Here is a 24,861-nt window from a genome sequence, read left to right as displayed (position 1 = left end):
CAATTATGATATTAGCTACAGCTGCAGTTTGTGGGGCCGAAACAAGCAGGGGATCGCTTGTCAAAGAAACAGAGCCGTGCTGAGTGTCAATCAACCGTCATCATAAAACTTTTAACAAGCTGAATTAGCGATTTGAGGCTCAGCCCGGATATTCCTATCAAAGGAACTCGTTGAGGTAATCTAGAATATTTAGTGTAAGTAAAGAGGGAACGTTTCTTCTGAAACTGTGTTACTGCGGCGGCGATTAGCAGGGGTATGATGGTTTTATCGATGGCCACCGGAAAGAGACTCTAGAGCTGACGTTTCAACCGTTAGCCCTTCGTCAGAGCAAATCTGAAGGGCTAACGAACGAAACACTGCCTTTAGAAACTTTCTTTAATATAAATGGTCATGCTTAAATCAAGAAGATCGCTAGGGAAGCCGCACTGTCAATCTTCGGTAACAACGTCGGAAGATACATGTTTGGCTCATTTCGCTCGACTTTTGTTTTGGGAAACACGAAATGTATCTTGTTGAAATAATCCAATTTCATTTCTCGTTCCTCGAAACAAATAAACTACGTTTGTTCGGTGTGGACAAAAATATTAGACCGATCGAAAAGTCGCATGCGTGTTAACGTGTTGTTTACTATCTGAACAAGAGAGAGGAAAAGAGAATGAAGAAAAATTGAATGAGAGGTTCTCTTCAGTTCTTCTGGCGACATGCAGCCAGTTTGAGTTTCTCCTCTGCGAAACTGTTTGCTTTCGTTAGGCTGTGATTGAAATTTGCAGAATAGGACTGAGTCAGAAAGTTGCCATCAACGATAAACGGTCCCGTAAGATATTGTGAGAAAAACAATTGTTTGCATTTATCATTTCATAAATTTCAAGCTGTTAACGATGACCAAAAAATTATAGCATCTTTTATGTATGGCCAAGAATTGTTTTTTTTTCAGAGATTCAAATCGCTATCAAGGATATTATGGTGGCAAAAAATTCACCTAATGAGGGAGTTACAATATATTTATCCTGAGCAAAGCGAATATAGCATAAATATTGCATCAAACATAACGTGAAAAAGGAAAAAAATATATGAGGGAATGACACATGCAAATATTCACGTTATATTGGGGCTAAGTCGTAACCATGGTAAACTAACATGAACAGATCAGGTTCAAAATTTGAGCTCCGGGTAATAACCTAGTTCACGCAAATGGACAACTATTACTAAGTTGTCGTTCCTTCCGGTCGAGGCCTATACAATGCATCTAGAAGTTAACAGTCTCTGTTACGATGTCACCGCCAACGCACGCCATAGTCATTGTCATCTTTTTCACAACAGAATTATTATCGTTATTATCGACTATGAATAGAAAGGAAGTTTATATGTAATCCTCTCGTGGGGGTTTTTCTATGGGCTCGAAGCTTTCTTGCCCAACCACCCCGAGAAATTCAGTGACTTGCTCTTCCTCCGGAACAACAGGGTTTAGAACAGCATCGCAACCTTCTTGTTCCTTTTCCTTTGCACATCGAACATACTCATGAATACTGTCCTCCAGAAAGCTGATTGGAGCAGATCCTTGCGCTAAGAGATAGAAGTGAAAGTCTTTAAGGTCGAAATCGTCACCGAGTTCCTTAGTGGCGTATTTTCGCAGCTCCAGAATTTTAAGCTGACCAATCATGTACGCAGTTGCTTGTCCAGGATCGCTCTGATATCTTGTGACTTCTTTCTGAGCTATGTCACTCGTATCCCACGCGTAGTCGGCGAAGTAACGAAGCGCCTGAGCTCTTGAGAAACCTTTGTAATGCAATCCTGTGTCTACAATGAGGCGAAGAGCGCGCCAAACCTGAAACAATGTAATACAGTCAAACCTGCAATAACCCTTTCCACCCTATTATCAGTTTGCATATTCTCCATACTGTTCTCTAAACATTTCACAAGGTTCTGACAAGGAGAATTTGTTTCACAATCAAGAGCCTCTTTGACTGGTGGTCATTTCTCTATCCTCATGACCTTAATGTGTGATTCAGGGGTAATTTTGTATGAAGAAATTACATGCTAATCACCCCTAGGGGTTAAAAGGTTAAGCAATTACCAACGGGAAATGGTGGGTGACCGCTTGATACAGGTTGACCGCTCAACACAGGTTCTACAGAGGAGGGGCAATATTAAAAACGATAAAAAACGCCATTTTATGCCATATTTGACCACTAAATGAACCAGCACTCGCTCAAAAATACTATTAACATCGATTTCGTGAGGGAAACGTTTCGATTAAATTTCACTTGAAAGAATATTCTTAGTTATTGGAGTGGTTCCGCCGTAACAGACCGTTCAATACAGGTGGAGGACAATACAAACAGGCCGTTAGGACTCAGTCAAAGGTGACCACGACCGCTTAAGAGAGGTGACCGCTCAATATAGGTAAAAAATCAAGGGGAAGCAAATTTGGGATCGTGATAAATGGACCGTTAAGAAAATATGATATTCTCTTGCGGACCGCTTGATACAGGGTGACCACTTAATACGGTACTGGCAATGAGGACGATGTAGCAACAATAAAAATTATGTCTCTTTTCGTAATTTATTACTCGACGTTTCGGGGTCATCGTGACTCCATTATCAAGAGACTAGTTTAAAAACATGCAAATAAGGAAAGGTACAAGAATAGCATAAATTAGAATGAACGGCTTAAACAAGCACCTTGGCGCGGATGGAATCCGTTTGCACGTTCAATGTTGGCTTACGCATGCGAATATACAACATTTCATTAACAAGGCAATCAAATTTGCCGTTACATTTCGCGATGACGTTAAATTGCTCGATCAAGCGTTCAGGCATTTCACTATTGTGTTGGAGGTGGTAGTGTTTGTAGATAGAAGATGATTTCCTTGTGTGCCCTTCTACGCGATCGTGTAAATGACCACGAGTATAGCCCACATACCCTGCATCACACAGGTTACATTTAAATTCATAAACGATACATTGTTGGTTAACAATAGGGGGCTTAATTTCGTGTTGCTTAAGCTGTTGATCGAGCTTAGGGCTAACGAACACTGGTTGGACAGTCACGCTTAACTTCGAGCTTAGACTGTTCAGTTGTTGTTTAACATGATTAGCTGACGATTGGTCCTTGAAGGGTAACAATAATCTCACAATCTCCGATGGTACGTCTGGTGATGGACAGGGCTCTGCAGATGAAATCCTTCTCTCAACGAACCGCTTGATTGTAGTTTCAACCAGTGGCTTTGGGTATTTCAAGTTATGAAAAACCCTTCTAAGGCGGTCACATTCCTCGGAGAAGAAAGACCAGTTAGAAGATAATCGATAAGCGCGATCCACCATGGTGTTGACTAGGCTGCGCTTGTACTTAATGTCAACATGACTCTGGAAATGCAGAAGGAGACCCGTGTTGGTTCTTTTGGTGTAGACCTTGGTCTCAATCTTTGGTGCACGGTTAAGCAGTTCAGTTCCTAGAAAGGGAAGGGATCCTTCCCGTTCGACTTCCATGGTAAACTGGAGGGAGGGATGGGTAGAGTTAAGGGTGTCTAGAAACTGGCCAGACCGCTGGCCAGTTAATGTTAATGAAATGTTGTATATTCGCATGCGTAAGCCAACATTGAACGTGCAAACGGATTCCATCCGCGCCAAGGTGTTTGTTTAAGCCGTTCATTCTAATTTATGCTATTCTTGTACCTTTCCTTATTTGCATGTTTTTAAACTAGTCTCTTGATAATGGAGTCACGATGACCCCGAAACGTCGAGTAATAAATCTTTCCTGGTTTTTTCTATGCCTTTGCTTTAGCAAATCCCTGCTGATCAAGCTTTTCGTAATTGAACTAACAAATTCGTCTCTCCCGTCATTCCCAATTAATAATCATAATAAAAACAAACAAACAGACTCCAAGCAAAATTAACAGGCGAGTGAATGAAAGAACAGAAAAATCAAAGGGTAAGTGAAGAAAACAACCAGAAAACAGAAACGAAAACAAAACCAAAAACAACAGCAATAACAAATATCGACAGTTCAAATTTTTTTCCCGCACATACCTGCCATTTGAGCATTCCGTATTTCTGAAGAGGTTCCTTTTCATAGACGTTTGTGTCGCGAGCAATCAGTGGGTTCTCAGCATATAATGCCCAACCCTCTGAAAAGGCAGTGTACCCGGTATTAGTGTCTAGCCAACTAATCACACCTCCACAGCTGTCTCGGAAATGCTCGATTAAGCCTTGGACCTAAGTAAAGAAGGAAACATATATTACTGTTAGCTGCTATGGGGCTAGTTGGCTTCAGTTTTTTACCTGTGTAGTTTATACCTGTGACCCTTTAAGAATCGGTGTATCACACCTTGGTCGGAGGGATATCTGTCCCTCTTGATTTTCGTCTAAGGAGGTAAAGGAGGTGACTGCGGAGATGGCTGAGGAAATGTCTAAACCTGAGTGGTATTGAAACTTTTAACCTTAAGCCTTAAGCATGTACCTTTAAACAAGACACGGAACACAACATTTTAACTTTCACATAGCTCAAGTCAAACCCATCTGAGTCATGTGTATCTTTGTGGAACCTAAATTGGAATACTCTACGTCTGCTACCTGAGTGTGATGTCCAGGTCTCGCTTCATGCGCGTTGACGGTCCATTCCTCATACAAGGGTCCAGGCCTATCGAGAAAAAACGGAATTCTGTAACGAGAATTCCTGATACAGTCTTTTGTACTTCGCGAGTAACTCTGTGCACCGCTTGACGGGTTGAAGTTTGGCGCCATGTCCACTGGACAGTTTGGTGTGGTGTATTTAGAGCCGGAAAAATAAAACATGTCTATTGTCTGAGGATCCAACATACCCATCACCTGGAAGAAAACAAGAAAACAAAGCGATTGATCAGTTTGATCAGTTTCACGTGGAATGGGCAGAAGTTTGGAAAATGAAGAAGATGAAAGAAGATGAGAGATGGGGAAAAGGAAAGGGAGATTGAGGGGAGAGAGGAGGGGGTGAGAAAAGAAGAAAACGAAGAGGAGGAGGAGAAAAAGGAGGAAGAGTTTGAGGAAGTGGAAGAGGGGGAGATGGGAGGTGGAAAGGAGGAGAAAGGGGACGCTGAACACAATTTAAACGAGGTGGAACACGAGAAAGTTTGAAGCAGGAAAAAATGGGAAAAGGAGTACATCAAATCAAAGTAGGCTGAATAATTCTTTCCCCAAGATCATGACAATGTAAATGGAACTCAAGTGAAAAGAAGGACCATAAGGTGGCTTAAAATGGTTTAGCCAACCAGTTTATATCACATCACAGATGCATTACTATCGCCACATACCTTCCTAGCTTCCGCAATCCACTTCTGCATGGCTTCCCAGCGTTTTGGACAATACTTCTTCGCTCCTTCCTCAGAGCTGCAGAGGTTAAACGCATTTTCGTCTGATTCGTTGGCAGGGATTGGTTTGTCTGTGAAGTACATGTCTGATTCATTCAGGCGCTTGATGAAGAGGTCCTTTGCAGTGTCATTATTGGCCTGGTTCGTCACACTGCGTGCGATTTCGAGAACCTATGAGAAGTATTTTACTTTCGCGTATTTATTACCTACAAGCGACAACATCTTACAACCTAGCTAACCAGCCTATCTAGTCCAACTTTCAAAGGATTTTTCTTTATACATGTCAAATTGTTGGGAAAAAGCAAACCATAGTTCGAAGAAAGCGCGCCTCACCTTCAATGACACACAATGCTCAATACAACAAGCTTTATTAACTGATGATTTCATTCAGCTTCAACTCCAAATTTCTGCGGCAATTTTCTCAAGGAACAATCCATCAACAAGAATTTTAATGTTCAAGTAAGTGCCGGAATAAGTCGATAAATACTGTGCATTTCCTACCAATTCCTCTTCAATATCAGTATAATTGTGTAAATATGGATGACAGATGGTCAAAGGTTATCTTAATTTCGAAAAGGAAAAGATGATTGAGAATGGGCTACCTCTGGATACAGTTTCGCTAACATTTCGTTCCCAAGTTGGTGAATTTCGTCCGGTGACAAGCTTGTTGTCGTGAAATAAGGTAGGATCGATTCGTAAGCTTTCTTGCCGTCCAACGTTTCCCCGGTTGGAAGCTGTTTGGTTGTGCTCACCGCTGTTCGACTCCCATTTACGTACACAGATGAGAGTGGAAGCTCTGCCAGACCGCTGGAGATGGAGCTCGGCACACAGTGCATGAGATTCTCTGTTTCTAGGAATCTTGGTTTGAACGGATAGAGTGTATTAAATCTCTATGATTACTTTATCTCTGAAAAGGCCTTCATTGTCTGATTATTACATGGCCTTCAAACAAGAGCCACACTCTTCCCAAGGCGTTTTCAAAAGTTATGGTGGTTTGAGTGGAGCGCGAAACATAATTGTTTAGACAAATAATTAGTTCTTGTTTTTAATTCTTGAAGCTGTTATTTGTCTGGAACAAACTTCGTTGGTGGAACTGTTCCTTTTGTTATGAAGTGCGTGGAGAAGTGTAGAGAAGTGTAGAGGGGGAACTCCGTGGTTGAAGAGAGTGTTTAGCAGCACAAGTCTGATTCTCTCGGCAGAGAGAATCAAAGTGTGAGAGTCTAAGAGATTGAGAACCGAGTAATTTAATAAAGAAGAAAAAGACAGTTCGAGAGTCTTAGTGCCCTTCTCTTAGCATGGTGCAATACGTAGCTAGTTCTTCTCACATTTGATGGTGTAACGCCTGTAAGGTCCTTCCCCTTTCATAATCAACACCTTATATCACATCTCCCCTTAGTGGGGTCGGTGGGGTGGAGTAAGGATTGTCGGCCGCAATACCAGTATACCAATAAAGTGAACAGATGCAAAAAATCAAAAAGGCAAAAACGAAATAAACCAACCTGATTACATCATGGATGGGTCTACCAATATATTCTTCGGCGTATTCCCGAATGGACTCGTTTACAGTCTTCCCATTGTCCTTTTTCCACTCGTCCAAGTGGGATGGTTTTAAGTCAGATACGAAGTGTTCAGAAAATATTGGCTTCATGAAGTATTCGTGGTGAATCCCTGGAGAAAACAGACGTATTGCAAATAATCTCGGAAAAAAATCTACATCTCAATGGCTCTCAAATTTATGTTCACCCTTACAGCCAGAAAACGCTTCTACTTTTTGTTTTTTCGATACGCTCGCTGCACACCCTCTCACTTTCCCACCTCAGGCCCCAATTACTAGCGCTTCGACACGCGTGTTTGTTCGCTCGCGGGAAAGTTTGAGGCCTTGTGACTAGCCTGCGAGAGGTCTGAAAGGAGTGAGGGCATTCGAGGGTGCTATGCCAATATTTTCACATCTTGATAGTTAAATGTGTCAATATATTAGCCAATATAATATCAGAAAAGTGTTAAGAATCATGACACCATATCAAACGGGGAGAAGTTTTGTTCAAAGACAGCGTCATGCATCGAATGAAACCAAGCCTCATTTTTAGTGCAAGTGCCAGACTCCCAGCAAACCTCTCCGCGACTCGTCTCAAGTCTCTCCACGCGAAGGAGCACAAATGTGTTACGAAGAACATATTGCGTGCAAGCGACATAGCGTGAGTGCAAGATATCTGAACGTAGGTTCATAAAAAGACATCACAGTTTTTTTAAGTTTACCCTTTGCTCTTTAGTTAAAAAACATGACATACCTTTTACGCCTTGCAGCGATACTTGCAAATACCTTCGTTTGAATGATTTAAGTCCAGCACTGCATTCCTCTTTTGAGCGCACCATACCAGCCTTGACACCGATCCGCAAGTTTTCGACGTATGTCGAGAAAGTGTGTGCCACTAACTTTGTCTTATCAAGAAACACACGAAATTGAGTTAGGTCTCGCGGGTGTAAATTTCCAAGACCCATTCGGATATCGTAGTGCCCAACGTTGCAAATTGGTTGCCAACAAAAAAGATTCGGCCCCATAAGAAAATCGCCAGCGTAGTAATTTGAATCGTAGGGTTGTCCAAAATTGTTTTGGAGGTAGTGCTTGACTTGCGCCAGAGCTTTTTTCTCACGCGGCTTCAAGAAAAGCGTGTTAACACCCAAATCTTTCAGTTGTTTTACCAGTTGTCGCGCAGTGTCCGTGATTCGCTTCAAGTTACCGGGTTCTGGATTGTACGGTTTGAACTCAGCTAAATACTCGTCTGGTTTTACACCACCGGGTTTGAAAATCAAGTCTTGAGGGTGAAGTTCGAAGTACGTGTCTTGAACTTTTTGGAGAAATTTATCTAAGCCCGCTCGCTTCGCTTCTGAGGAATAACCACATCGACCCGTCTCAGGTTCTTCGCTACGTGTACATTCCTCATTATTGGCTTTTGCGATCAAAACAATTCCAATGATAAGAAGAACGACTCCAGCTAAAGCGACAACTCCAGCGATAAGCTTTAAATTATTACGACTTTTCAGCTTTGCCATTATATTCCAGCCAGTTAACAACCATGGAATCTTGTATTTGTGTTTACATCGAGTGAAAGACACCTCTTGCGTGACAGACACTTGATACGGTTCATCAACCGACTTCTGACGTGTGCAAAAACACAGCTAAGTAATCTATCTTCTCAAAGTGACGTTGACTGATGAAGTTTTTAAGCCGCTCTCTTTGATCGAGAAAATGTAAAGGCAAGGAACAGTCAATACACCTCTTTAGTTGGTATGTTTTTTTTATTTTGTGGATTAAGAATGCTTTCATATTCATTTGTATGTTTTGTTTACCCAATTAATTCAGATATCGAGGGAATTCCCAGCTTTATCTTACGTAAATTATAGTACTTAGGCAAATGAATGGAGGCAATTTAAGTTACTTCCCACCTTCGCAGGTGTCCTTCGGGAAAAAAAGTACGCGCGCTATTTCACTAAAATCCTAGCAAATTATACATCAGAAGAAAGCTTAATAACTGCAGTTTACTATAAAAATATAATTTAAGCGACTTTTCTTTAAAGGAAGTGTCAGGAGCCGGGAAGGCGTGAAACGACCGCGGGTTCTTCTATTGAATTTATCGGGTATCAGATGCTGCAGCACGAGCAAAATGGCTGCGCAGTCTTATTCACAAGGCATCAGTCAACAAAATTGAATCTAGCTCTTTCGATTTTCTGATTGGTTGTCTAGATATCGGCATCTAAAGCTGGAGTAGCCACAAATATGCGATTCGTGTTGCTTGAATGGACGCCACGGGATATTTCCAATATCAAAATTTCCCGACACACTTTCGTTTGTCATTATTAATGTTTTGGCGAAATTTGACGAAATCCGTCAAATCTGTAGACCCTATAAATTCGCTCAATGTGGTTGTATTCCCCCTAAAATCAAATGCAAGATTTTAGCTAATATAGGTTCGCAAACAACTCGCGACACGCCTGGGGATTACTTCGCTTCCTGAAACCGCAAACCAATGGGACAACTTGACCTCATGGCGTCGATGACGATGGATCAAGATTTAACCCATTGCGCACACTTTTTTTTATCTCAATCGCTCAGTGAAGCGTTGAGGACGACACAATAACAAGGAAAGTTGCCGAAGGAAAAGGAAAAACCCGGCAAAATGGCCAGCGTTGAGCGCTGCTAGTACTAGTCGCTTTCACAAAGGAATTTTTTTTTCTTGACAGAATGGTACTTTTTCTTTCTTCTTTGGGTATTTTTTTCTTCTTCTTTTTTTTTTTCTAACAAGGACTTTCTTACGCCTTTGGTTTTTCCTTATTTTTCCATAAGCAAAGAGCTTGCACGTGTGAATTTTGTCAAGTGCGCGATGTAAACAAAATATGGAAATAACGTGAAAAAAGAGCTCCACCAGGAGTTTCTCTCTCAGCCAAACTGTAGCATCCTGAGGAAAAAAAAACCAGATGACGGGGCTTGGGGAAGTAACCCGTGCATAGCTCAACATGATAATGGCAGTGAACTCTCTTTATTTTCGGTAAAATCATACAAATTAGTGCTGTAGCCCAAGCAGTTGTTGAACGAATCTGAAAACCATACATCGCAGTTTAATCTATAGTTGTAGGCTTAGTCACAAAACGCCAGCCGTATCTGCTTCAATTCTTGTGTTCAGTTAATATTGTTGCCGCTTCTTTTAACCTAGTGTTATCCTATGCATATCATTAACATTGCCTTCAGTCTTTTCTTTTTCGTTGCTGTAAATTTCGTTTTGATCATCACTCTCCTTATCATCCAAATGGTCATGGTGACTGCTGTACTTCTGTAACTGCTTGTTGCTGGGTTATATGTAGTCTTCTAGGAAGGGTCTCTCAATTGGCTCGAAGCTTTCTTCCCCGACCACTCCCACGAACTCATCGACTTGCTCTCCTTCGGGGGCCACGGGGTTCAGTACATCCATACATCCTTCTTGGTCCTTATCTTTAGCACATCGAACATATTCGTGAATGCCTTCCTCCAGATAGCTCAGTGGAGCAGATCCTTGTGCTAAGAGATAGAAGTGGAAGTCTTTCAAGTTGAAATCGTCTCCAAGTTCTTTGGTGGCGTAATCTCGCAGCTCCATGATTTTAAGCTGACCAATCATGTAGGCAGTTGCTTGTCCTGGATCACTCTGGTACCTAGTAATCTCTTTCTCTGCTGTATCACTAGTGTCCCAGGCGTACTTGGCAAAGTAGCCTAGGGCTTCAGCTCGTGAGAAACCTTTGTAATGCAAACCCGTGTCCACAACAAGGCGGAGAGCACGCCAAACCTGAAGCAGAAGGAGACGACAATAATGGATTGATAAGGCATACTTTAACAACTTTTTGATAACTTGCTAGGTTGTGTTTGATTCTCAGATTCTCATGGTTATAACTAGTATTTAAAATTCATGTGATTTCTTTAATAGAGAGAGGCCAAAAAAAAAAGGACTCCAAAAATGCAAGTATCCATGCAGCTGGATAATTTTCATGTCTAATCAAACTAATTTGGAACTATCCAATCGACTGACTGACACTAGACCGTGTGGCTCAGAGTCGAAACGGCTGAGTAATGACAGATCGGCTTAAAGAACCCGGCCAATTGCACCAATGATTGATTGTTTAAACGATTAACTTAAGACTCACTAACTGGTGGATTTACTCAGTGACTGACTCAATAGCCAGTAGTGTATTAGCTTTTAACTGTTATGTGACACACCGCCACACACTGGATGGACACTGGATTATAGAAGTTTCAAGAAGGATTACGTATCACTTACTTGCCACTTTAACATACCATACTTCTGAAAGGGTTCGTTGGCATATACATTTGTTTCTTTAGCAATCAGTGGATTCTCAGCGTAAAGTGCCCAGCCCTCAGTGAAGGCCGTGTAGTAGGTGGAGCTGTCCAGCCAGCCAATCACACCTCCACAGCTGTCACGAAAATGCTCGACAAGTCCTTGAACCTAACATGGAGAGGAAGACGATGAAGGAGGTTTAGATAACTCAGCAACAGCCTCTGACTCACTGTGAGAAACTGTAGGCGTGTTAAATTATTATTTATCCTTGATGAGACCCAACGCTATCAGTGTCATCCTTGCATAAAATATGGGAGAGAGAGAGAGAGTGGAGGGACACTTGTTAGTCTGAATACCTTTCATCGCAAATCTTCCGTCTATCTCAACCGCGTTAACACGAAAAGAACTTCTTTATTTGTACGTCACCTGTGTGTGGTGCCCAGGTCTCGCTTCATGTGCATTTACGCTCCACTCAGAATACTTAGGCCCAGGCCTTTCCATGAAAAACGGAATGTTGTATAGCGAGTTTCTGCTACAGTCTTTGGTGCTTCGCATGTAACTCTGAGCTCCTTTCGACGGGTTGAAGGTTGGCGCCATATCTACAGGACAGTTTGGTGTGGTATGCTTTAGGCCGGAAAAATGAAACATGTCGGTTGTCTGGGGGTCCAGCATACTCATCACCTGGAATAAATGAAGTCATGATGATATTAGCATTTTATACTCAAAATAAACCCTTTGTCCCTTGGATGCCGCGTGTAATAGTTTAGTAGCTGCAGAAAGAATCTCAGTAAAATTGAGGGAAAATTGGCATTGACGGATGACGGGAAAAGACCGAAAAATAAATGAACATGTGTTGCAACAATAGTAATGGCTGAATCTCAATCACTACTGGTAAAAACCACAAAATTTTCTGCTTTAAAGGCACGCGAGGTCGACTGGTAGCGCTTTTAGTCAAGTAAAGTACATACCTCCTAAGCCAACACCCTTTTTAGTTGATGAAAAGTTTCTTTCAACGGTAGGCGTCTTACAAAAATTTCTTGGTCAGCTATTACTTCTTAGCTTGTTTGAGTTTCGTTGGCAAGAAGTCCTAAACAATTCAACTGAATATCATCTAGCTCATGCAAATTTTAGAATGATATACACTAAAAATTACCCTCCTAGCCTCTGCAAACCAGTTTTGCATAGCCTCCCAGCGTACTGGACAATACTTCCTTGCTCCTTCTACAGAGCTGCAGAGCTTGTGCGCGTTTTCATCAGACTCATTGGCAGGGATCGGCTTTTCAGCAAAATACATGTCCGAATTATTCAGTCGCTTTATAAAGCGTCCCTTCGCCGTGTCGTTGTCGGCTTCTTTTGTCACATCGCGAGCGATTTCAAGAACCTATAAAAAATGTAGTATACACAAAAATTCCTTACTTTGTCAGGGGCCTTTAGTGTCTTTTATTTATCAAATCGACCACAGTTTTCTATTCTCTATAACCTTATTGATCATAGAAATGACGTCAACAATGTTTCAAATTAAAGTAAAACCACGAGACGCAGCCGACGGCTTCACGGCAAGTGTTTTTACGAGGTAACTCTATTTCTACTCTATGAACCAAGAACCTGCTTCCTTTTTCTTAAGATTTTTCATCCACCTCGACAAGTCCTTCTTAACACATTTTCTTAAGTATACCGATACCAAATTTCGGGAATTAACCACTGGCCGTATTTCAGAAATCTGCAGTTGCTCTTAGGAGAGAAAAGAAAAATCATTTCCTCCTACATAGCGGTAGTTGTTGATGAGCGGTGCGTTACATGTCACGTCATTTTTATGGTCGATTCAGTTTAAACTTTATTGACGATGGTTCTCGACCAATCAGCGCGCCAGAATTTCTACGTTTGTTGCCAAAAAATTAATTATTAGCAATTTTTCAATTTTGGTAAAGCTAACAGCGAGTTACCGAGTCGATAGTAGGGAGAAAAAGAAGTAAACATACTAACTAAATACTAAAAACCTTATCTTCATAGTGATGAAGCTTATACTGCATCACAAGATTTAAGAAATACCAAAACGTGACCCTACCTCAGGGTAAAGTTTCTTAACCATCTCGTGTCCAAGCTCGTGAACCTGGTCGGGTGTTTTGGAGATCGTCGTGAAATATGGTAATATCGATTCGTAAGCTTTTTTCCCGTCCAGTTTTTCTCCGGTTGGCAGCTGTTTCGTTGTGTTCTCCGCTGTTTGGCTTCCATTTTCGTACACATGTGAGAGCGGAAGCTTCGCAAGGCCACTTGAAATAGAACTTAGAACACAGTGCTGAAGGTTCTCTGTTTCTAGAAATCTGGTGCGTATAATTGTAATACAAAATAAGGTCTAACGCAGATTGCTGACTCAAATGGTCCTTAAAATTCTACTCGCAAGTCCATTAACAATATAATTACATTAAGTACTGATTTTGTTCACTTCATATGGTAACGAAGCTTTACTCAATCGAATGCTTTTCATCTTTCAGTATGAACCAGCTGTTGTTTCTCACCGCTGACACTATAGTTTGAGGTTAACCAAAGGAGAATTCACAGCACAATAGCTATATCGTATGTGATTATTAAAGCTTTACTCGAGGACATGACTATTTCATTTTTACGAATTAGGAGAGCCTTACTTGATCACATCTAGGATAGATTTACTAATATATTTCAAGGCGTGTTCCCGGATGGAGACGTTGACAGTCTTCTGATTTTCTTTTTCCCACTCTTCTAAATGGCTGGGTTTCAAACCGGCCAGAAACTTGGCAGAAAAGATTGGCTTCATGTAATCTTCATCAAAAATTCCTGACAATAACGAAAACAAGGTTTTACAGACAAGATTTGATCTAATTTTTACGAGATGTGGAAGGCAACCTCATCGTCTTTGTTCTTTTAAAGAACTGTTTCTTTCTTTCTTCCCTTTTACTGTTTTGCTGTTGCTGTTGTTCCACTGTTCTTTGATTTGAGTGATCAGTACCAAAATTCACCCAAAAATTCAAGCAATGGCTAATCAGTCAAACAAGTTGTTTCTGCTGATGATCGTGACCGTGTCCTCACGCAACATCCAACGAGCATTGCGTGACAAAAAAAAATCAAAGTGGAAACAAGTATGGAGCATGTAAGGATGTATTGGAGCAACATCTTTTACAGGAAAAAAAGCAATTTTGAATATGACCTAAAACAATTTACCAAATGACGGCTATAAACGAGATAGAATTTTGAACCTTAAAAATCTGCGAGGCGGGGCCTGGCCGAACATGTCAGTTAATGCCACCTCCCACTTTGTAAATTCATTTCACATACCTTGCTCTCCTTGAAGCGATACCTGCAAATAATTTCGTTTGAATGCGTCTATTCCGGCTTTACATTCTTCAACTGAGCGAACCATACCAGCTTTGATCCCCAATCGCAAGTTGTTGACGTATGTCGAAAAAGTCGCTGCCACCAACTCCATTTTACTGAGAAACAATCGCACATCGTCCAGATTCTTGGGGTGGAAATTTCCCAGGCCATATCTAATGTCCGAGGAGCCGACGCTGCATATCTCTTGCCAGCAGAACAAATTTGGTCCCATAAGAAAATCTCCGGCATAATAATCTGAGTCGTAGGGCTTTCCGAAGTTGTTTTGAAGGTAGTGCTTGAGTTGTGCCACAGCTTTTTTCTCACGCGGTTTCAAGCGAAGCGTATTGACACCTAAATCATCCAGTTCATTTAGAAGTTGTCGGGCTTTGTCGGTGATTTTCTTCAAGTTTTTGGGTTCTGGATTGTACGGTTTAAACTTCGTCATAAGCTCTTCATTCTTAACGCCCCCAGGTTTGAAAATTAAATCTTGAGGATGAAGATCATAGTAAGTATCTTGAACTTTCTGGAGGAATTTGTCGACACCTGCTCTCTTGGCCTCCTCGGAATAACTACAACGATTTGCGTCTTCCCCGCTGCTTGCACCAGAGACGCTAGCATTGCAGTCTTCGCTAGATTTTTCCTTAGCTTTCGCAATGAGGACGATTCCAACTATGAGTAGAATCAACCCTATCAAGGTTATAACACCGGTAACAATTACCAGCGTATTTCTGTTCTTGTTGAATACCATCCTTCCAGCAACGTCCAAGGTCTCAAATGGTGATTGATATATGATACATATGCTACTTGAACTTCGTTGGTGTTAACATATTTATTTTTCTGTTGACATTGTTTAACTCCACTGATAACTAATTTAAAATCTCCATTGTTATTGGTTCAAGCTCATTAGAGGAAAATATTAAGGAAATACCTAAGTTGTTCAGCTAATGAACCAAACTGAATAATGAACCAAACTGTGTTCTGATGCAGAAGTTGCAGAAGTGCAGTTGGACAGAAGTTTAGATAGGCCATCTTACGCGCCTGCCTCGGATTTAAAACACTGCATATCGATCATCGCGGAGAATCATCTCGCCTGCGACGTATCAAGATTAAACCGTAGATTGATACCTGTCAAAAGCGTTCAATAGTGTTTTCACGACAAATGCATGTTTATTACGGTTCGAAGATGACAGGAAGATGACAGTGGCGTTTTAACTCTATTTGATATCGTCATTCGCACCGCCATTCTTATTGGCGAAATCTAGATGAATTAAATCGATCCAATTATCTAACCAAACATGCAGTGAATACCTAGGTTGTGTAAACATGTGTTCGCTAAATCGCGCAATGGTCTTATTACACCTCAATCGACTGCGGTCTCAGAAAGTCTTCCCGTGCCTTGCTCACGTAGCGAGCGACGGAAAGAACACGTGGTTGTTGTTCCACAAGTTTTGCGTCGTATGATAAGACACCGGAAGTACATATTGGTAATGCAATTAGTTTGTAAATTTAGTCATAGTGGCAAATGTATGTGGTTTCTGACTTGAATTGCTGCACTTGAATTTATAACTGATATTTCAATAACCTGAGACAAAGTTATCTCGAGAATAACTTCAATGAATTTAGAAGGAAGCATGCAAAAGCAAATCAAAACCATCATCTTTAATCTTTCGGTATTGACAGAGTTTTCATTTTCCATTAGCCCCCAAAAGCGTCCAGTCTCTTTGAAACCTATCTCTAACATTGATCTGTGCATCCTATGGTGAAATATTTATTTAGATCCCAAGATCACGTTACGCACAAGTGGTTACGAGCTGTTTACCTTGCAGACATGGAGAAACCAAAGAATTACTATGTTCTTAAGGAGACAGAGCCACCTTCTAAGAAGCCTCTTTATATCGCTATAGCCGTTGCTGTCGTGTTATGCTTTGTGGGATTAATTCTTATCGTGGTTGGTGGAGTTTTAACCTCCAAAGCTAGGAAGGAATGTCCAACTCAAGCGTCGCCTTCTTCTAAAGCGCCTATGGTAAAACCGTCGACTTGCGAATACTCCGACGAAGCTAAGCGCGTGGGGTTGGACAAATTCCTTCTTAAAGTGAAAACTACCTATTACAAGATGAATCCCAACAACGCGGTTTACGATCCTGATTCGACGCCGACAACCATTCGCGAGGATTTCAGCCCGTACGACGCGCACCCGGAGGCCATTCGAAAACGGACAGATGCGGCCAGAGCACTTTATGAAGAAGCTCAGGCGCTCGACGAAAAGGCAGACAGCGCTAAGATGAAGCCGCGTGAAATCAAAGCAATCGCGCAAGTGAAGCATTATCTCCAAAGCAACTTCGGCGCGCCCTACGACGAGAACTACTACGCCGGAGATTGGATGCTTGGTCCAAATAAATTCTGTTGGCAGCCAATCTGCGGCGTAGGAGGCGACCTCATGGCTCATTTCACATACAAGGAATGGGGTGTAAGACCCAAGACGAAGAAGGACTTGACATTTGTCGTCGAACATCTAAAAAAGCTTAACGATTCCTTGATGCAATACATCGAAAATGTTAAGTATGGAGTGAAAGCAGGGTTTGTTCGTTCAGTGGAGGATTGTCAAGACGGCCTGTATTCCATTAAGCGCGCCTATCTAAAAGTGTCACAACAGGGCCCTCGGGGTAAGGTTTTGTATTTTTTGGTTATTTCTAACTTAGAAAGATACTGCTGGATGCTGAATCTATCTCTATGGGGTTCAGTTTGATTTACGTATTTCAATTCTTGGATCTAAGATCTCTTACGCAACATACAATACAGGGAGATATGTTGTCAAGGGTCTCAAATTCAAAACTGAAGTGTATGACTGATGGCATGGGGCAGTGATTGTGAGGAAATGAACTTCTTTACGAATTAATGAAATATTTTGGAGGATTCAATTTCAGGAGTAACCTTGTGACATCTCCTCACAAGTTTTCATGACATCGTACCCTGGGAACTATGCCGACTAATCAAAGTTGAGGTTTTAATATATTTCTTAATAGGACAAGTCACGCTCCATTTCTAAAAAAAAAAAACAAACAAACAAAAAAGTAGCTTTAGTCGGAGTGGATGTTGAAGATAAATCCTAAAAAAAATAGACAACAAAAAACAACAAATCTCACTTTAAATCGTTAGACAACAAAAGTATTACTGAAGATGTGCGACTTAAAAAAGTCAATCAAAACAAAATGCACAAACACAGGAAATGGATCAGATGAATTATTTGTCAATTCTATAAAATCGAAGTGTGGGGGAAGTGATAAATAAAAACTACTCGTTTTAGTATCTGTTGAAATTCCTCTCACGAAAGCATCCCAACACTTACACTGAAAGCTATGCCAAAATCACCTAAAATCATGAGAAACGTTCAGTAAATAACCTAGACAAACTGACAGGCCTTTCCCGAGAGTCTTACCAGTCCCTGTTAAAATCGAGCCGTTGAAAAGGTTTCATCTCTTCCTGAATTCCTGGGTTTACATTAATGTTTGTTTGAAATTCACGGGTCAATTTTTTGCAATTCAATCGTTTAAGCTTTCTTTTAGTTCGCTTGTTTTGATTAACGCTGTTTGTATTTAGCAGGACTTTTTATATACATATTTCTTCTGACAGGAGTTCTAAACGAATCATATACTCAAGATATGCTCAATCCAAAATGGCTGGCTGATCTACCAGAAGATGTATCTAATGCTTGGGAAAAGGAACACAAAGAATCTGTAAAGACATACATACATGAAGCTCTTGTGGAGTATGTGGGGAAACCACTGGACAGCTTGCTGAAATACTTGGAGTTCGAACATTCTCAATACTGCGTCCCCAGTAACATCTCCAGCGGTCTCGCCACGCTCCCTCTGTCATATATCTACAAAAACGGTACTAACACTGGGATACCAGCCACTGGAAAACTTCCTAACGGTGACCCGCTGGATGGAAAGAAAGCCTATGAAATGATCTTACCTTACTTCACTACAAGTATGGAGATGACACCTAATAAAGTTTACAATCTGGGAAAGACAATGTTGAATAAGCTTTATCCGCGAGCCGTGCAAATAGCAAAGGAATTAACAGGGCAGCAGGACGAAAATCAGGCTGTGGTGGCGTTTAAAAAACGTTTAGAACAACAAAGCATGTTTTTCAATGAAGAGAAAATTCCCGAAAATGAGAGTAACAAGGACGCATTCGAGAAGTGCACCAGTATGGAACAAGCTAAAATATACTGTCCTAAGAGATACAAAGCCATGCTGACCTGGTTTGACTATGTTAACAGTAAGTAAAGAGAACCAAAATGTCATTAGTGTAGAATATGCGCTACAATTAGGGGAAAAAAGAATCGATCGAAAGCGATTATTTAGCTTCAGGTGCTTTAATCTCTGATTCATTCCACGAGAGGTGAATTGTATAAATGTACCACCTACCATACCGCAAAGCAGCAAAATTATCAACGTTGATCTGGTTTGACAACGTTTCTAATTGTCCTCATGCACACGCAAAGGAATATGATCATTTTCAATTCTTCACTTTATTTGTCTTTTTATGAAGGTCGATTCAGTGCCCAAGATAAAATGAGTAACAGAGGAGAACAAACAAAAGTAATTTTAGTTAAACTGAAGGATTTCAATCAAACTCAAAATTCTTCTGGAATAATAATTATCAAGAGGTTTAAAGTCTCGTGAAATTATCATATCTCAAAACATTAATTTATCAGATCTCACTGACACATTTGTTCACCTTTTGTGTGTTGTTTAGCTGTTTTGAGTGACCTTGCCCCGAAAACCAATCATATGTTTCATTTCACTGGTAAATACCAGAGCACACCCAACTGTCCGGTCAAGCTGGTAGCGAATTTCAACCCAGGCACCGGTTCCCAGAGTTATAGATCCAGCAATAGAGACTGCACCAAAAATGCACAGTACCGATTACCGTTCTATTTGAAAGACATGGGACCAAGATACAACGCCATATCCGTGGGCGCTCACGAGGCGAGGCCTGGACACCATACCCAGGTAATTTATTCTGCTCCTCTCTTCAATGAGGTCTACCTGTGGGGATAAATTTGTGACGAACTGCCAATTTTATAAAACGCTACACAAATTGATTCTAAAGTGATTTTGTTTTGGTCTTTTCTTTGTTGATTTTATTGAAGCGTTGTCTCTTCTCTGTTTAGGTCCAGGGTTTCACAGAATTGTTCGGAGACAGCTGTGAGGGCGTGATAAGCTGGTTGAATGGTGCATCTTACTACACCGCGTTTACGGAGGGCTGGGCATTATACGCTGAGAATCCGCTCATCGCCGAAGAAACAGACACGTACAAAAACAACCCGCTGCAGTTGTATGGTATGCTCAAGTGGCAGATTTGGCGGGCTTTGCGCCTGATGATGGACACTGGCCTTCACTACAAAGGTATGCTGGTAACTGATTATTGACAGCCTTGGGCGAATAACAATTTAGCCGGGAAACTTCTTCCTCATCCTTAGCCTTAGGCTCGCGTAAATTATTTCTAGACACAAGGTAGCCGGCCAAACGGGAATAAAGTTACAAGGATGGGGCTTCCGAGGAATCGAAATTTGCAACACTAAATTTCGGGCCCTTGAGTTTTTAGAAATTGGAAGTGATCTAAAATACGTTCAGAAAGGTACCCTTTGTAACAAGGTCTTCATTGAGGATTTCGCATTTTGAGTGTATGTGTATCGCAATTAACCAAAAGTAACCATTATATGGCGAATAAATGGTTAGAGAAGTTGGAACTTGACTAACAAATACTTATGGAGCTAACGAACTACAGAAACATGCAAACGTGATCAAATGCAGAAGGAAATTGAGCACTTTGCTTCTGACCTATGAGACAAATACAGTACACTAATGTTGCACGATAGTTTCTGTCTCACATTGTTTTAATCAAATAAATTTCAGGAATGAAGAGGTGGGAAGCACTGAAACTCTTCGCTGATTATGCTTGGGACAAAACTGACAAGGCTGTCAAAGACGTGACGCGTTATCAGAGCGACCCCGGCCAGGCAACTGCTTACATGATTGGCCAGTTAAGGATTTGGCAGGTACGAAATGACACTAAGGATACCATCGAGAAAGGTAAAAAGAAATTCAGCGAGAAGGATTTCCATTACCAGGTTCTTTCCCAAGGATCCTCGCCACTAAGCTACTTGGAAAGACACCTATCGAAGTACGCTGATTGTGTCGTCAAACCTGGTCTCGGTGGCTGTGAATACATCATAGCCAATCCTTCCAGTGCAGACACTCCTACCAAAGATGCCGCTTCTAAGCGACCAGCGAAGCCATTTCAGCCGCGACCTTATCATGAACACCATGAATAGTTGCACTGGAATATTCTCATTGAGGTAGAGAATGAATATATAGAGTTGTATCAGTTTTTAAAAAAATGATTTTATTAAAAATAGCGTGGTAGCTATTATTACAATTATCGCTTTTTCAATGTGACGACGAAAATTAAAGATTCTTCATAGTGAAAAATAGTCCAAATAGTAAGAAAGCACCTGAAATAAATAGCTCGTATTGAAAATCTCAAATCATTGGATCTAGCTTTAGCGGACAAACTACCTTCTGTAATTGTCCTCATTTGCAAATTTTGTATGTCAGGAGATGGTGCGATTTAGCTACTCCAGTCTCAAATCAATATTGAACTACCGCATGTTACAGCAACAAAGATGTAAGTCAGTCTTTCAATCAAATGCTTCGTATTTAGAAGCTGCTATAAATTTTCTGCATAGTTTAACATTGAGTGGGCATTTCAGTTTCCTCAGCTATTTTAATGAGAGCTATGTCGACGAAACTTTTATTATTCACTTTTAGTAGCGTTTGATATAAATACTTTGTTTGATCATCTGTATGGAACATTTGCATGACCCATTTAAATGTTTTTATTCGTTAATTTTTTAGTCAGGTTGTCTTTCTTTGGCCATAGAACACTTGCCGATACTGATGAGACATGAAATTGATGAATAAGTAATAATTAATTTTTCAAGTTAGAGTGAAGTCCACTTCGCAAGGCTGAGCCGAAGACTACTAGTTCAACCATGAATGTGTATTGGAAGTTGGGCTTGAGGTGCAAATGCATTTCATTTACTATTGCCTTCTGTTAGGTCTACTGAAGCAGTGGAAATCTTTTAAACTTGTTCTTAACGTGCAAAAAGTTACGATTAAAATTCAATAAAATTGAAAGTCGTCTTCGTTCTGCTGTGACGTAAGTGTTCGGTAGCGTTTTACAACATAATCGGAAAATGCTAAAGGATGTTCGTCTCCTCTGTTTATGCTTAATAATGATAATAACATCTCATCATTATTATTAAAATTATTATTTTGAAAATAGTGTAATCCCTTATGTAATATATAAAATTATATAATCATCATCATCACCATTTTCTGTACACCACTTTTACTTTCATTATCATTTCTATTATCATCATTTTTAACCTTATCTTTATCATTATCACTATCGTTATTATTATTGACTTAAAAGTATTTTCTGTCTCCAGATTCTCTATCGAGGAGTATTGCTCGGTACATCTTTGACAACTTTAGCAGGGTTTAATAATTCCGTTCTCTTTTCCCAGGAACTCTTTGGAATAAGTTTTGTTACTCCATATGTCGATGCACTAAATTTTCTCTTAAGCCGAGGTAATTTTTCTAATGATAACAATACTTAGAGCTCAAAGATTTCCGATCAGCGGGATACGCCAATTTGTGATAGATAGAGATTATTTAACAGTCAATTAACGACACCACCTGAGAAGAAAGAAAAAAATGGAATGGGTGAGACGTGTACTCACTAAATGCACGGAAAATCTAAAAGAGTAAATTTCATCTAGGTTGTTGACAGGTATACGAGATTAATTCATTAAGGGAAATCAAATCTGAAATCTTGAACAAAATGGCTGTCTATTTGGCTGTCCAAAGTCTGAATTCTTTTTATGCTTCTTCATAAAGCATTTGATGTCAATTGATGTTATTGTTCCTTTTAGTCCCTCAATAATTATGTTAACACTGATAATCTTCGATGATAAAAGGTTCCTCAAAAAATCAAAGCATAACAGAAAAAAACGGGAAAAAAGCTTGCAGTGTGTAAGCAATATCGTGTATGTCGACAAAAAATATAAACAGCAAGTTTTAAAAAGTATTTGTCATTTGTCATTTGTCATTAAACAGCAATTAACTAAAAAAAACTAAATTTAAAAGTTTTCATTGCTAGGAGGGGGTTAATCTGAAGCCTTCAGCATTGTTCTTTCCAACAACAAATTGGCTGTAAGCTTTGTTGTAAGACTCAAAGTTCGGAAGTGTCACAAACTTTCCTCACAGTTGCATCACCTGTTCAGGAAAACCGATAATTGCCTTTGTTGAGGGCGAATAAGCGGGTAACTAACAGCAAAAACTCAATTAGAGCTACTGTTATCCTTACAGCTTCAATACAATCAGCTTCAGTGACTGAAAACGAATAAATATTTTGGATGCACACGGGCGTTGGCTCAGTTTTGCTGCCAGTACTTGTGCGCCAAATTGATTCCTTTCACTAGTTTTCTTCCAAACCTGAACAATAAAAATTACGTCATGAAATGAACTAAAAAATACGAATCTCACCTCTATAAGTTTTTGTTCCATGTGCTTGTCGAGCGTGAAAATTGGCAAGTTGATCAGTACAGAAGAAAATAATATAATTAAAAATCAAGAAAGCAAATGGCATACTAAACACTTTTAAAGAGTTAAAGACATTGAAAGCCACAGAGCAGCGGTGTTAAGAAAACACGCAGCAGGAAAACTAAATTAGGGAAAAAAATAGAAAAACAAATTCAAACTGTGCACTAAGCTATTGTTGTTAAAAGCAGCATTAAAACAACAAGCGTGTGTAGATTTGCGGAGAAGTTGTTGCGTAAGGGGAATTATAGCGTAAAGAAGGCAACCAAACGGGTCAATTGAAGACTATATTTTACAAAGGAGAAATGGGAATCACGAAAAAGCCACCCTGTAAATGATACATGACAAGTTCAGTTTAAGAAATCTTGTAAAGTTTCTGATTATTGTTTACGTAACGTGCTTTTCAACACATCCCAAAATCGGGTTGCAACTTCACTTGACGAATTTCTAGGGTTTGGGTGAGGAAATGTAAATCAATACCACATCCAGAATTTTTTTTTCTTTTAACATAAACGGAAGGCGAAAATAGGAAACAGCTTTACTTTCAGTCTCTCTTGCGAAACTGGCGTTGATCCTAGAGAGAACTCTTGCTTTATCGAATTCTCTTTGGAAATTCTCTTAACTCGCTCATTTGGGCAAAGAACCGTAGACATACATCACTGAAAACTGAAAGCTTTAAAGTTCGGTCGCAAAACTGGCTGTATCATGAATTCTAGTACTCATGAGAGCGTGAATTATTAAGAGTAAGGAAGACGCCATTGTTAGAGATGAAGCCCATCGACTGAATCAAACCGCAAAAATAAATAACCATGTTTATTTGTTTTCCGTAGCTTAAAATAAAGATATATATATATATAGATATATTTATATATACCACAGCGGTGGCAAGGTAGCGCGTAGTGTAGAATTCTAAGTCGAAAAAGCTTCATAGGATCTCCGACGCAGCCACCTGAGTTCTGACAAAATTGTACATTCCCAGCGAAGGGAAGAGAAACAATAAACTTTAAATCATAAATCTTGATCTAAATTGAAATTTTTGACATTCTGTACAAGTACAGTTGTGTGGCTTAAGGAAACACTTGCAAATTTCTTGATATTCCCCAGGTTTTTAATAAATCATCAGTTGAAAGAGTTCGCACTTTTTTGTAAAGAGTTGTGACAAACATCCCACTCGTTGAGACACCTTTTTAGTTCATCTTTTGTAATTTCGTGGACGTTTGATCATCGATTTAAAGAAAGGAGAACACATGAAACACGCCTCTTCTCTGTGTCAGAATAAGCACCTTTGAAAAGTTACACAAAAAGGTTGAGTGTTCATACCACTTTTCTGATGGACGCAGCAAAAATAGGGCATTTAACCCAACGTGGCCATTGTGTTTTCGCACCACGACGCATTTTGGTACAGCTATTTTGCTAGTGTCCCGCTGAGGCCGTATTGGGTAAAAGTGCGCTCAAGTCATGCATTTTACAAGCGATAATAGATAAGTAGGCGGGAAAGAATAAAAACATATTTGTAGAAAACAATTTCGCTTACTGGTTTTAAGGTTGAATATTTTGTCGCCAGCTCATTCGGCTTTCTAATTCAGTCTGATTTAGCCACCTTCGATGCCGCACACCCAAAGTTCATGAAGTAACCGGCATACACAAACTTGACACAAATGAATCGAAAAC

General features: G+C 40.2%; 3 protein-coding genes and 1 long non-coding RNA gene across 9 annotated transcripts; 1 reads left to right on the top strand and 3 right to left on the bottom strand.

The window, feature by feature from the left end:
- Positions 1–17: 17 nt before the first annotated feature.
- LOC113665255 (uncharacterized) lies at positions 18–21,728 on the top strand. 6 transcript variants are annotated; one of them, XM_089203452.1, is made up of 6 exons: positions 18–175; positions 16,339–17,175; positions 18,143–18,796; positions 19,277–19,533; positions 19,695–19,929; positions 20,440–21,728. In XM_089203452.1, exons 2-6 carry the CDS (start codon positions 16,341–16,343, stop codon positions 20,856–20,858), a joined length of 2,400 nt encoding a protein of 799 aa, XP_089059578.1. In that variant the 5' UTR covers positions 18–175; positions 16,339–16,340; the 3' UTR covers positions 20,859–21,728. The 6 variants fall into 6 exon arrangements, with proteins under 6 accessions (XP_089059578.1, XP_089059579.1, XP_027036732.2 ...); XM_089203453.1 differs by lacking the exon at positions 18–175 and adding an exon at positions 8,049–8,631; XM_027180931.2 differs by lacking the exon at positions 18–175 and adding an exon at positions 8,547–8,631 and having other exon boundaries at positions 16,289–17,175.
- Positions 901–8,483, bottom strand: LOC113665251 (uncharacterized). The gene is made up of 7 exons (XM_027180925.2): positions 7,634–8,483; positions 6,845–7,013; positions 5,948–6,203; positions 5,289–5,516; positions 4,573–4,827; positions 4,030–4,215; positions 901–1,825 (listed from the first exon to the last, which is right to left on the bottom strand). The coding sequence occupies exons 1-7, from the start codon at positions 8,394–8,396 to the stop codon at positions 1,361–1,363; spliced, it is 2,322 nt and encodes a 773-aa protein (XP_027036726.2). The 5' UTR covers positions 8,397–8,483; the 3' UTR covers positions 901–1,360.
- On the bottom strand, positions 9,865–15,291 carry LOC149046472 (uncharacterized). Its single transcript, XM_089203458.1, has 7 exons — positions 14,474–15,291; positions 13,807–13,975; positions 13,230–13,485; positions 12,318–12,545; positions 11,591–11,845; positions 11,147–11,332; positions 9,865–10,657 (listed from the first exon to the last, which is right to left on the bottom strand). The coding sequence occupies exons 1-7, from the start codon at positions 15,258–15,260 to the stop codon at positions 10,193–10,195; spliced, it is 2,346 nt and encodes a 781-aa protein (XP_089059584.1). The 5' UTR covers positions 15,261–15,291; the 3' UTR covers positions 9,865–10,192.
- LOC149046471 (uncharacterized) lies at positions 21,320–24,861 on the bottom strand. Its single transcript, XR_016185748.1, has 3 exons — positions 24,725–24,861; positions 23,137–23,160; positions 21,320–22,287 (listed from the first exon to the last, which is right to left on the bottom strand). It is a non-coding gene; the product is annotated as an uncharacterized LOC149046471 (long non-coding RNA).

The sequence above is a fragment of the Pocillopora damicornis genome, chromosome 4 (assembly GCF_964200805.1).
Source record: "Pocillopora damicornis chromosome 4, jaPocDami1.2, whole genome shotgun sequence".
NCBI lineage: Eukaryota > Metazoa > Cnidaria > Anthozoa > Scleractinia > Pocilloporidae > Pocillopora > Pocillopora damicornis.
Note: the sequence above shows the minus strand (reverse complement) of the source record. Positions and strands in the feature narration are given on the sequence as shown.

Excerpts from the sequence above, each read along its gene's own strand:
- LOC113665251 (XM_027180925.2), bottom strand. The coding sequence starts at position 8,396 with ATGGCAAAGCTGAAAAGTCGTAATAATTTAAAGCTTATCGCTGGAGTT. Across the intron at positions 5,517-5,947 it reads TAGCGAAACTGTATCCAGAG|GTTCTCGAAATCGCACGCAG; the intron begins GTAGCCCATTCT and ends TACTTCTCATAG. Across the intron at positions 4,216-4,572 it reads GACCTGGACATCACACTCAG|GTCCAAGGCTTAATCGAGCA; the intron begins GTAGCAGACGTA and ends TTCTTTACTTAG.
- LOC149046472 (XM_089203458.1), bottom strand. The coding sequence starts at position 15,260 with ATGGTATTCAACAAGAACAGAAATACGCTGGTAATTGTTACCGGTGTT. Across the intron at positions 13,976-14,473 it reads ATCGCTTCAAGGAGAGCAAG|GAATTTTTGATGAAGATTAC; the intron begins GTATGTGAAATG and ends CGTTATTGTCAG. Across the intron at positions 12,546-13,229 it reads TTAAGAAACTTTACCCTGAG|GTTCTTGAAATCGCTCGCGA; the intron begins GTAGGGTCACGT and ends CATTTTTTATAG.
- LOC113665255 (XM_027180929.2), top strand. The coding sequence starts at position 16,269 with ATGGTGAAATATTTATTTAGATCCCAAGATCACGTTACGCACAAGTGG. Across the intron at positions 17,176-18,142 it reads GTCACAACAGGGCCCTCGGG|GAGTTCTAAACGAATCATAT; the intron begins GTAAGGTTTTGT and ends TTCTTCTGACAG. Across the intron at positions 18,797-19,276 it reads CTGGTTTGACTATGTTAACA|CTGTTTTGAGTGACCTTGCC; the intron begins GTAAGTAAAGAG and ends TGTGTTGTTTAG.